This window comes from Lineus longissimus, chromosome 18 (genome assembly GCF_910592395.1).
Source record: "Lineus longissimus chromosome 18, tnLinLong1.2, whole genome shotgun sequence".
Classification (NCBI taxonomy): domain Eukaryota; kingdom Metazoa; phylum Nemertea; class Pilidiophora; order Heteronemertea; family Lineidae; genus Lineus; species Lineus longissimus.
In genome coordinates this window covers 4,252,889-4,265,495 of record NC_088325.1, presented here as the reverse complement: position 1 = coordinate 4,265,495, position 12,607 = coordinate 4,252,889, and the positions used below count along the sequence as shown (strand labels likewise).

At 41.4% G+C, this 12,607-nt stretch overlaps 1 protein-coding gene across 2 annotated transcripts in view; it reads right to left on the bottom strand.

Moving 5' to 3' along the window:
* The window catches only part of LOC135502519 (neural cell adhesion molecule 1-A-like), a 111,690-nt gene that overhangs the window by 6,232 nt on the left and 92,851 nt on the right, over positions 1–12,607 (bottom strand). Inside the window, exons 10-11 of one of the 2 annotated variants that reach the window (XM_064795435.1) lie at positions 3,942–4,064; positions 597–731 (exon numbers count right to left, since the gene is read on the bottom strand). In XM_064795435.1, coding sequence (XP_064651505.1) covers positions 636–731; positions 3,942–4,064 — 219 coding nt within the window. In that variant the 3' untranslated portion in view covers positions 597–635. The remainder of the gene's footprint in view (positions 1–596; positions 732–3,941; positions 4,065–12,607) is intronic. The other variant, XM_064795436.1, reaches the window with a different exon arrangement.

Here is a 12,607-nt window from a genome sequence, read left to right as displayed (position 1 = left end):
AACACCTCGGAAACGCATTTTGACATAAAATATACGTCCTGTTAATGGGACGCGTCCACATCGCACACATTCGGGTCTAACTATCTAACATGTCAAACCATACCTGATGTAACAAAGGACTACAATGAAAATGACGCTAAAGGCATGGAAGGGGAAGTGTCTTTCATCAGTTAGAGTCGGGATTACATGAGATTATTCCTCGTGTGATTAAGATATTTGAATTATATGGGCGTATCACTCTCCTAGGTAATGCGATATTTGCTTCATACATTTTGCACATTTTTCGTCCACCTCGAGTCAAAATAGAGGACACCCAACTTACCTCTTTGTGAATTAAACGGGGAGCGATCTTCTTATGAAGCTCAGATGTCGAAGCACTATGGTATTTGATCCAATCATTCTTCCCAAATTTGGAGGAGCCGAATGTTCATCAAACTAAGTTTCATAAAAACCAAGTTTAAAAAAAGATAAAAACCATGTTTTCTTCCATATAACCTAGTTTTATGGAAGACAACTCTCCTAGGTCATGCAATATTTTCTTCATACATTTTGCAAATTTTTCATCCAACTCGAGTCAAAAGAGATACCCCACTTACCTCTTCGTGATGTAAACGGGGAGCGATCTTCTCATCAAGCTATGTCGAAGCACTATAACGTTTGATCCAATCATTCTTCCCACTTTTTGGAGGAGCCGAATGTTCATCGAACCGGGCTTCCCATGATAAATCAACCTGGAAAACATGAAGACATTTCTGAGGCTAGCACGCGCAAACTCGATCAAGAGGTTTGTATATGAATAGAAAAAAACATTCCTAAGATCAAATTGGATGACCCTGTCTCAAATACTGACTTAAAGGAGAATTAGACAAGAGAGGATAAACGTCCAAGCGCTGATGAGAAAGTAGCATGCGTTGTACTGTTATCTGGCCGCTGGCAAAAGTTAGAGTCACTTGACAAATAACTTCAAATTGCACATAAACGTAATTGCACGTGAAAAAGTGCAACCGATCTTGTTGAGGAACACTCTCTAGAGAATAAATCTCCAAGTGTAGTGCGAAATCAGATTAAATCAGAAGTGCGAAATCAGGTTCTCAATGAGTGAGTGGTTCATGTTTATTTTTAATTTTATTTGTTTTATTTATTTATTTATTAACCTCTCATATGGGATAATAACATTTACAAGTACAAAACATATAAGTATATAATATCACAGTATCACACAGTCATTATTAACAAGTTAAAATCGCGTAAGGTGCTTGACCATTTCCATCTCCCGGCCATGCCTATTGCCAAAGTTCGGGTCAAAGAGGAGTGTCCTCAGCGAGTCAACAACACCGTTGCTAAATGCGGAGAATCCCGGCCTCGCCCTCGAAAACGAGGCCAAGTGATGTAGTCAGTAAGCCGGCCACGGGCCGTTGTCAGGCAAATTCTCTAACCCAATGACGTCATTTTGGCTAATTAGCATTATATTTGGCGGCAGTATTGTTAAGATTGGTCGGTTCGGAAAATGCTTGTTTTCTCACTTTCTCCTGCAAACAACCACTCAAAGCCAAACAGAGCAGTCCTCTGAAGAGAACAGTTCTAATATTATGAAAGTGCCGGGCAAGGCTGCATAATTGAAATAGGTAGGGGAGGTAATCAGTGCAATGGGAAAGATTTCATTTTGTATTTGGTGGATAATACCCCATTGATAAAGGTGTGTCATTTTATAATTGATCATCAACAGTGATCTATCTGTCATGTAATCATTTTATGCCAGGTAACCATTGAAATGTGATGTTGGTTGGAACAGTGACAAAACATTCCCTTCTATTGTATTGTCCGATCAGATCTATCGGTACCGTTGAACAGTTCTAGGCCTGAACAGTTTTGGAATTATTCCAGTCCACAACCCACCCAATCGCTGGGAGGAATGATCAAAGGACGTTCGAAGGGATATGGACTTATGAAGCAGCCATTGTCGACTTCGGCACTGTCTCACGAGGATTGGAGTCCTTCTTTGAGAGATTGCTGCCCTCAGTCCGCACGCAAACAGCTGAAAGATGCCCAACGCCATAATATATTGCCCGTTGGGATATGACACCATATCGCCCTGGTGTAGAGGCCAAGTGCTGAAGAGATCAAAGCTTGCGATGGACTCTTATGTGACCGCTGGCCAAAGTTAGAGTGAATTTGGCCCATAACCTAGTTTTCTTTTCGACTTCTATAAATGAATTATTCACCCCGAGAATCCAGTCAAACCACAGCGTGATGAGATTAGATTTATATTAGACTAGTAATATCAATATTACTTCTGTGTAAGGGGAGAAGCATACAACTGACCCTGGTATTGAGGATGGCTGAACACATAAAGCTTGGACATGACTGTTATAGTCTCAGGTAGTTCAGCTCTTAAATCCGGAATATACAGGCCTACAGCTAGGGTAATTATTTATCAAATTACAGTTGAGCACTCACTATTTGCCTTAAGTTGCGCTGTGGAATCGTGGGAAAGTTGGCATCAAAAGCTGAGGGGTAACTTGTCGTGATATCTAAGAGTCCATATAAGAGCCCCACACATTGGTTTTGTTCAAACACAAATTGAATAATATATTTCATTTCTTACACGTTGAAAATTAAAAGTAAACAAATATGGTTAAAATTGTCGACATGTTGTGGTGACCAGAGTAAAGTGTATATTTAAGTCAGGCAGACCAAACACATTTTATACTTTTGGGATCATAATTGTCTAATGAACTTGCGGTTATTGATTGTTAAAACCAGAGTTCTGAGGAAGACGAAGTTGACATTCAATCAAAGTAATACCAGGTTAGGTAAATCGTGCCAAACACAATCCGTATCGAAGCTTGCAACGTGACTGGCATGATGATGAAATATTAGCATCGTCTTGGTTACAATGTATAAACATAACAATTGTATAAAAGCTGGAGGAACTGATTCCTTCGGGGAGTTTTTAGAAGTCATAATCAGAGTCGCAGTCAGAGAGAGAGTTAGAGAATGCACAGAAGTATCATGTAGCCAAGTTGAATAAAGGAAAATCGTGTCCACAGAAAACAGGCTTCTGCCTTTGTCATCCTCCAGAATGTCCTATACGATCCCAGGAATGGAGCAGAGAGAGCGAGTAAATTACCCAACTAATACGATAACAAACATGGTAACAAACTGGATTACAGAATATTACCTCTGTATATACATAATTGATTGCCATTAGAAACCTTCGCTCCCAATTAACTCTTGGCTCCCATACCGGTGCAACTAACTCGGACATGAGTGTGATACTCCAAGGGACTTCAGCTTAAATCTGGGATGTACATGCCTAGAGCTAGCGAAATAATCAAATCAAGATCGTGATGAAGGAGATGTTTCACTGACTCCCCTAATAAACGCGTTAAATAACTGTGATGTGCAGTCGGTTTAAGGACAGCCTTCTTCAATGACAGTTTTGAGGTTAAGCTAATCGGCCAAGAGAAACTATAGAAAATTTGGGAGCCGCAATGTTAAGCATTAATTCTACTGGAGGCGCTTCCAGCCGAGGGCCCCAGTCTAAGGGAGGACCTAGCTATAATGTACGCTGGGGAACAGCTTGTTCAATATCTCATGAACTGATGGAAGACGTTAAGGATGACGTAACGCTTGTGTTGATTACTTCGAAAAGTCACGACGATGTCGTGAATTCGCAAAATCGTCGACTCAAATTGATTTCCAACATGTCAATGTGATAATGTAACAAAGGACTACCACGAAAATGGTGCAGAGGGGAAAATGTCTTTCAACAGTCAGAGTCTGGATTGCACGATAATGCATGTACGAGTTATTCCTCCTGTGATTAAGATATCATATTTCTTACATGGCGCAACCTCCTAGGTCATGCGATATTTGTTTTACACATTTTTACACATTTTTCGTCAAACCCGAGTCAAAATAGAAGACAATGGCCTAACCCCTTGATTCCTTGGAGTCAACCTCCTTCGAGTCTTCTCACTGTTCTTACCGGACAATCTAGAGAATTCAACACTCACATTCGAATCTGAACGTTTATCATCTCTGGCTCTCCATAAAGCAAACTGGAAAATATGAAGATAATTTTGAGGCTAGGCACGCACACACTCCAGAGATGAATAGATGTTAAAAGAACATTCTCAAGATCAAATTGGATGACCGAGTCTCAAAAGCTGATTGATGGAGGAGATTTAGACAAGAGAGAGGGTAGAGGCCAAGTGCTGAAGAGATCAAAGCTTGCGATGGACTCTTATGTGACCGCTGGCCAAAGTTAGAGTGAATTTGGCCCATAACCTCAATTTGCACATCAACGTAGTGGCATGCAAAAAAGCGTATCCCATCTTGGGTGAGGAACACTCTCCGGAGAATAACTCTTCCAATTGCTGGGCTCATGCAGATAAGATTCTATGTTCTCATTCGATTGAGTGGTTCATGAAGTCATTCAGTGGGCCACAGGCCGCTGTCAGGCAAATTCTCTCACCACGATGACGTCATTATTGGCTATCATTACATTTGACGGCAATATCGTTTACCGATTTGGCCGGTTCGGAAAATGCTTGGTTTCTAATTTTCTCCTGCAAACGACTACATGACTCAAAGCCGCATAGTTCGGGAGCCAATGGGGAGAACTTGGAAATGCCGGATGATTTGTTTTTCATTACTATTTTTAATAGTTGACATGGAGAGAGAGAGGATATTAACAGATCAGTATGTAGTACTATTTGAACTGTCTTGTGCAGTCAGTACATTCTCCTCATTTCTGTTTGGGTTAGTTAGGAGGGTTAAAGAAAGTTGTTAGGTAAAAAAGCAAAGATTTTTTAACCAAACGAGAAGTTGGTACATGTCATATACATAATTAGACAATTAGATAATGACTTCATGACCTCTACTGATAAATACAGTCCTATCCAAGCACTCCTGAACTAATATAATGCAAGGTACGTACATTTAGGCTGCGGCACCTCTCAGGGAAAGAGAGAGAGAGAGGATATTAACATATCAGTATGTAGTACTATTTGGACTGTCTTGTGCAGTCAGTACATTATCGTCATTTCTGTTTGGGTTAGTTAGGAGAGAGAGAGAGAGAAAGAGAGAAAGAGGCACGTGAATGTGGTTTTGCAAGTGGATTAGAGTTATGCATATAGATGTTAAAGGAATAGATGTTAAAGGAACATTTTCAAGATCAAATTGAATGACCGAGTCTCAAATGCTAATTCATGGAGGAAAATTTGAAAAAGGAGGATAAAATCTAAGTGCTGATGAGAAAGCAGCTTGCAATGGACTATTATCTGCCCCTCTGGCCAGAGTCAGAGTCACCTGGCCGATAACCTCAATTTGCATTTAAACATAGTGGTACGCAAGAAATCGTATCCCACCTTGTCTCTATAAAACTTCTAAGAGCAGTGCGAATGCAGATGACGATTATACGTTATCGATGAGTGAATAGTTAATGTAGTCAGTCAGCCGGCGACGAACCGTTGTCAGGCAACTTCTCTTAGTATGATGACCTTATTTGTTTGCATTTTTTTAAACATGATTTTGGCGGCAATATGATTGGCTGGTTTGGACCTGTAAACAACCACTCAAAGCTGCATACGAAGTCCGGGAGCCAAGGGGTTGAAGCTGGACATGAGGGTGACCTTTCTTCATTACTGTTTTGAATACCCATCAATATTCAAGAGAGTGCCCGTTGATATGCCTTGAGCATTTCTTAAAATATGCCAATTAAGTCCGCCATTACTGAAATTCCATGAATTGGCTCGATGAACAAGCACCATAAAAAACAAAAGTGGTGTCTATACCTAGGTTATTAGGGTCTACGAACATTTTAAGCCCACTGTTGTTGCTTTTAAAAGTGTTGAACTCGGACAATTATGCAAATGAGGTCGGCCAATACCAAATTACGAAGCCAGGTCGTATTTGAGACCTATGCTACATTTCTCACAGACCAGTAGCGCCGCCTATCCTTTTGTCATAAAACCAGTGAAAATAATAAATTCAAAAAATAATTTTTGCTATTCCCAAAAACAATACTTGGTTTGAGTTGTCAAATAATCGCGAATACATCAGACTTTCGAAAATAAGGGGGTCGAACAAAGAGAAAGAGAAGCCGGTCGTCTTGGTCTCGTTGAGACAGTGGGGCACCTGAATGTGTATTAGCTATCATGTGAAGTTCTTCTGCCCTGGAAATCAGAAAGATTTGCTAATTTTTACTGTGAGATAGCTTGTTTTAATTTGTCTTCAGAAACGTACTTCTGCCTTTAGAGTGAGATGAATTAATCCTCTTATACCGAGAATGACATTGTATATGGTATAACCTAGCGTGCTTAACTGTTTGCTGTCACGGATGTGTTCATGCAGATGACAGTTTTGGGATCAGATAAACCATTTTGCTATTTATTTCTGTACTCTTTCACTTGTACCACTGGTGTAGTTGAGAGTAATGCCAAAGACAGGATTATGGTTGCAGCACCGGACTCATACTCAGAAGGTCACAGGTTCAACTCTTGGAAAGATCATAGCTGTTATTTATTTGCGCTCTTGAGGAGAACACTTTAGGGCTAATTAGCCCTATTTTGTTCTCTCCACCCATAAATCAATGGGACTTGGACGGCAAATATGCCAAAATGGTAATGTGAGACATGAGAGCGGAATACGATCCCCAGCTGCAAGGTCTTTTACTCGACACCTATATCGAGCCGCTGCCCTGCGTATAGCCATAATAGCTACCGGCCGAATTGCCGGCTACTCCCCTACGTCACAGCATCCCCTGCTGCCCGGGGAAATATGCACAAACGTGTGTCTCAGAAATCGTTTCAAATTGATGCAAAGATCGTTCCATAGTATAGTTACTAAGAATTGTTTTGTTCATTCCACTAAAACTGCGGCTCTTTGTTATTTACCGACACTTTGTTTTGATCGGAGGGGAGGATAAACACGTCTGACAGAATCTTACAAGTTCTTGTAATAAGAACATATTTCGAAGTGTTCGTCTCAGCATTAGTAATTTTAACCAATAAGATAGTGTGCGTTAGATTGGATGATGGTTTTCTGTATCAAAAGTGATCTAGTTGATGATTGGGCAGATTCCGCCTCATCCAAGGAATAATCATCGGTTTACTCGAGGGACCCTGATGTGTGTAAGGGGAGAAGCATACAACTGACCCTGGTATTGAGGATGGCTGAAGACATGCAGCTTGGACATGGCTTTTATAGTCCTAGGTAGTTCAGCTCTTAAATCCGGAACATATAGGCCTACAGCTAGGGTAATTATATATCAAATCACAGTTGAGCACTCACTATTTGCCTTCAGTCGTGCTGTGGAATATTGCCACTATATATATATAATTTATAGCCATAAGAAACCTTCGTTCCCAATTAACTCTTGGGCGCCAATACCGGTACAACTAAGTCGGACATGAGTGTGATACTCCAAGGGACTTCAGCTTAAATCCGGGATGTACAGGCCTAGAGCTATAGGGTAATATTCAAATCAAGATCATGATGAAGGAGATGTTTCACTGACTCCCTAATAAACGCGTTAAATAACTGTGATGTGCATTCGGTTTAATGACAGCCTTATTCAATGACAGTTTTGAAGTTATCAGAAATTTAGTTAATGAATCGATTGTGAAATAGGAAATCAAAGAACATCAGATTGCCATAAAACGGGCGGCTGAGTGATTGAGTCAAGCACATCGACGCATACTCAAGACGATGAAGCGTGCACACTTCGGGTGTCCGCGGAAGATCTAAACGAAAACACTGACAACATTGTCTTTGAAACAGCCTGAGACCTTGTTGTAGAAATGTTGACCCTTTTTCACCTTTGGCATCATTATAAAAAATTCCTTTGAGTGTTTCTTTAATTTAACAAAGTGTTTTGCCTTGGATGTAAATTTTAGGAGTTGACCATCCATATTTAAGAGTTAATGTCATTTGGGTCCCATTTCTGCATCTTTTCCCTTTTAACCCTGTCCAGCCTCACTTTCATCCCTTGGAATCTAATTGTTCAAGTCAGTTCTTCAACGTTTCATCAAGATTTAATAAGTCTGCTATTTGGATTATCAAAGTGTGAATATGGATTCTAACCAGTCAAAATACCTGGGGCCTGTTTCATAAAACTTTTTAAAGGAGTTCCTTTAAGGAACCATAAACGAAGGAGTTATTTAAAATTTAAAGGAACAAAATCAGAGCGTTTCACAAACTGGCTTGAAGGTACCTTTAGCCTGCCCTTCCTTTAGCAGGTGAATCTACGGTTCACCCACCAAGCGCCCATTAAAATTTACTCGAACGCTTGGTCGGAATTCAATTGAAATGCGGGAATATCTGCTAAGAGGCACTCTGCCGGTTCGTTATGTGATGTAATTATGTTGGATATAAGCCCTTCGTGCAGCGTGTTTGACAAGCATTTTGGCAAATGACAACCAAGCGTGGGCGAGCAAAGAATTGGACGGACGATGAGGTCGGTATCTTGCTTGACTTTTACGGCGAGCACTACGGCGTCCTCACTTCGCAATTTTGCTCGACGGTAACTTTGGAGAAGAAGAAAAAGCTATATGAGGTAAGGGCTTCATCATATCCCCATTTTTGGCGCACCGTATGCACAATGTATCATGGACCACCGCGTTCAGGTTTCATTTCTTTCATACTGGAGTCACATACAATGTATTCATTCCCAATGTAATTCCCCATCTTGTATATAGGGAAACGCCTTTATTTTCCCGGCGCAGTCAGGTTCGTGTACGCGAGCATCCCATGGTTGTACCCCCCCCCCCCCCTTTGAATGGTTGTGTTTCACATAGGCCTATGTAGTTAAATCCCAGCAGAGATGGTTATCCAGCAATCATCTAATATACAATTATACATTACATCTTTTCAGGATCTACTGACCCGCATAAACTCCGAAAGCAATAACCGTGATATCGAGCAGATAAACCAGAAATGGAGCAACGAACTTGTACGGGTGAAGAAGATGCTGACGAAGGCGCTATCGAAAGCAAAGGAGGCAATAAACAAAACAGGGGGTGGGACACGTGAAGTTGAGTTGGAGGAACTAACAGCGAACTTCTCGGAGAAGGACAAGAAGGTTGCACTGATACTTCCACCTGAGAGTTATTCTGGTAAGTTTAGGAAAACATATTGAACGCCCCCCCCCCCCGGCCAGAAGCAGGCGTTTGTATGAAGATATTGTAGCACTTCCGTCATTGCAAAGAAGATGCAACCTCCTCTACCCTGACATTGTTGAGAAGGAACATATGAAATAGATTTCGTGTTGTTATGGATGCTTCATTCGGACCAAGAAGAGGCCTTGGGTGGGCAAGGTGTGCTTGTTTCTCCTATAATGGCGACCATGCCTGAGGAAAAGAAGTTTATGCTGGCCACAAATGAGGGGCATTTTGGACCCAACGAAGATTCCAAATTGTGAAAAGGTCCCTCGTGTGCGGCCCAGCATAGATGCGGCAGAGGCATGGTGAGATGACGCCATGACGTTGCGTCACAATAAGTAAACATTAAATGAATAAAAAATGATCACTAAAATGCTATTATCATAGAATATTTTATTACACAACAATACTGTATGGACATTTCTTTTACTTCTTTTAGGAATTGAAGACAGTCTGGAAGACAAAATCCAGTTTGGACCTTCCCAAAACAAGAGGTTTTGTGTGCCAGAAGACAAGGGAACTGAGGATGAAGAAACGGCGGCTACAGTATCAGCACCACCGAAGTCCAAAGGCAAAGCGAAATGCAAGTCCTCCAACTTTCCTAATCAGACTTCAAAGAAGCCTGCGACCACAGTTGAACCCGATGACCCAATCTTACGCATTGAGGAGGAGCGACTGAGCATCGAAAAACAAAGACTTGAAATTGAAAACGAAAGACTTTCGATCGAGAAGCAAAGGTTCGAATGCGAGCAGCATTGTTGCGAGAAGCAGAGTTGTCAAAGAGTTCGTATCTAGTACCGCAAAGTCAGTACGTCATGCCCTCTACAAGCTCTCAGTATATTGTGAATCAGGAGACAGGTGGTTCATGTATTCAAATGAATTGAATATTGAGTTAACAGAGTTCATTAAATTTTATTGTCATAATCAAGAGTTTTCCTTCTAATCACTCAAGGACCATCTCAAAATAAATGTGAAGCCAAAATCTATTATTTTTAGTTTGGGGGAGGGGGGTCACTGCTCCAAAGGGCCAAATTCAGTTGTTTTGATAAATTTGTGGCTTCACCACACAAGTCACATTTTCTATGTTAAAGCCATAGGACTCCCACTTTTATACTTTTAAAGAGGGGGGGGGGGGGGTCATTGATAAATAAACGAATATTTTTGGCTTTACTTTTACTTTGAGATGGTCCCTTATCCCCATGAATCAGTCTATAATGTTGCAACCAATTCCTCTCTTATTTGGTTTCCGTTCATGTCATTGTACCTTGGAGGAAACTCGTCATCCCCAGCATCACTATCAGAGGAATCATCGTCTGTACTATCCGGATCATGTAAGACTGGCAACTTGTATCTGACGGAAACATTGTGAAGAGCACAGCAAGACTGAATTACCATAGATGCTTTTGCAGGAGTGTAATGTAGCTCCTTCCTGAGGCATCTGAAGCGTTGCTTCAACAGTCCATTGCAACGCTCAATGATGCTCCTAGCTTTACATTGCCTCCGTTGATAATGTTTTTCCTGTCGTGTTTGAGCATTACCAAGAGGTGTCATAATCCATCTCTTGGAAGGATACCCAGAATCTCCCAACAGCCAACCATTTGGTGGATTTCTCTCGAATTCTCGGCCTAGTGCTGAACTGTGAAGGACGTAGGAGTCGTGTGTTCCACCAGGAAAACGGGCTACACAGTTATTTATTATCATGTCCCAGTCACACACAAGCATCGCATTGATGCTGTGAAACCCCTTTCGATTCACGTATATATTTTCGTTGATGCTTGGTTTGCTGATGCGGACGTGGGTCCCATCAATCGACCCAATCACGCGGGGAAATTCCGTTTTTTCGAAAAACTTCGCCTTCACATGCTGTAGATTGTTCGGGAAGTACACGTGTTGATCGATACGAGCCGCCAAAGCAGAGGAAACTGCATTTATGCATCGTGAAGCGCTTGACACACTAATGTGATGATTGTCCCCAACACTCGACTGGTTATTGCCACTGGCAAAAAAACGCAACGCAGTGCATACTTGCATTGACACAGTAAGGGCGTGGTTCCTCTCTGTCGGATGCTGAAGCTCCGCCAAAAGCTCTCTACAAAAATCGATGCAAATGTTTTTTGGAAATCTGTATCGTTTCATAAATAAATCCTCCTGCATCGAATCAATCGGGTCAAATCGATCACGGAATATCCTCTCCCGCCGAATAGCGCGTCTCTCACGCTCTCGTATTAAGCGCAGCATGATGGCACGTCCACTCTGCTCGACGTCCGAACGCAGAAAGAACTCGTAAAGGAAGCTTGAAGGAGCCCCGAACCTCCTTCAGATTTAAAGGAACTCTGTTAACTAAAGGAAGGTTAATGGCACAACCTGAAACACTCGTTAAAGCCACCATTAACGTAGATAGTTAATGGAAGCTTTATGAAACGGCTAGTTCCTTTAAGGAACGTCGTTAACGTGCCTTTAGGCCTAAAGGAACTCCATTAAGCTTTAGTGAAACAGGTCCCAGGTAATTATCTGGTCGCTTTTTCTAAGTCATAGTTTAGTTCCAACTGTGTCTATACAAATTTTATTCGAGCTGTTTTAAGGTTCTTTGACGTCAAGTAAAATTTAAGTGCTCCATGGAAGATGTACAACTCTTTGTTTACCATGTATTTTACACTACGGGTCAATGACCTTGGACCAGGGCCAAGCTGATGGTCTCTTTTCAAAAGTTTGTCATTCCAAAATTACGCATTTAAAATACGTGCGGTTTTCGTCATTAGGTCAACCTATCGTTACACTCTGTTTTTGGCACAAACTATGGACTTGCGAACGATAAATTTACCTCTTTAGGCAGCTCGGTCCGTTTTTCGACAAAAGGCGTAACCTGGACTATTTTTGACCGGGGAAAATATTGCACGAGGTCTTGGGCTACGTTTTATAATCGGGTATACCGTGCATAAAGTTTTATAACATCGGTCAAAACCTGCATGAGGTGATAAAGAACTACCTTAATTTCGATATCCTGATGATATTTGGAACTGTTATAAGTCAGTTGTGCGGTATTTCGTCAGTTTATCCATCGTTTACGGTTTCCTTCTTGGAAAAAAATACTGTTATTGACGCGCTGTATCTCGACCAATCAGGTGCGCGTGGGGCGTGACGTCAAATGATTGACACGGGGAGTTAATTGAAAGTCATTGTTGCGTTGGCGCGGAAAAAAATAACGTCGCTTGACATTCTTTAAAAGAGGGGGGTTTGCTCGTGGTGAGGTGGTGCAACTAGTGCGAGGCTCAAACCATTCATTAGAAATGATAATGAGGAAATTGTATACGAACGTGGTAGGCCACTAGATCGAGCAGTATTTGAATATAATAGAAACGCTTGGAGAGTAGCAGTCAATGACGAAATGGGTGTAAGTTAAGTAAACACAATGCCAGCAGATCCAGGAAATAAACAGGTCA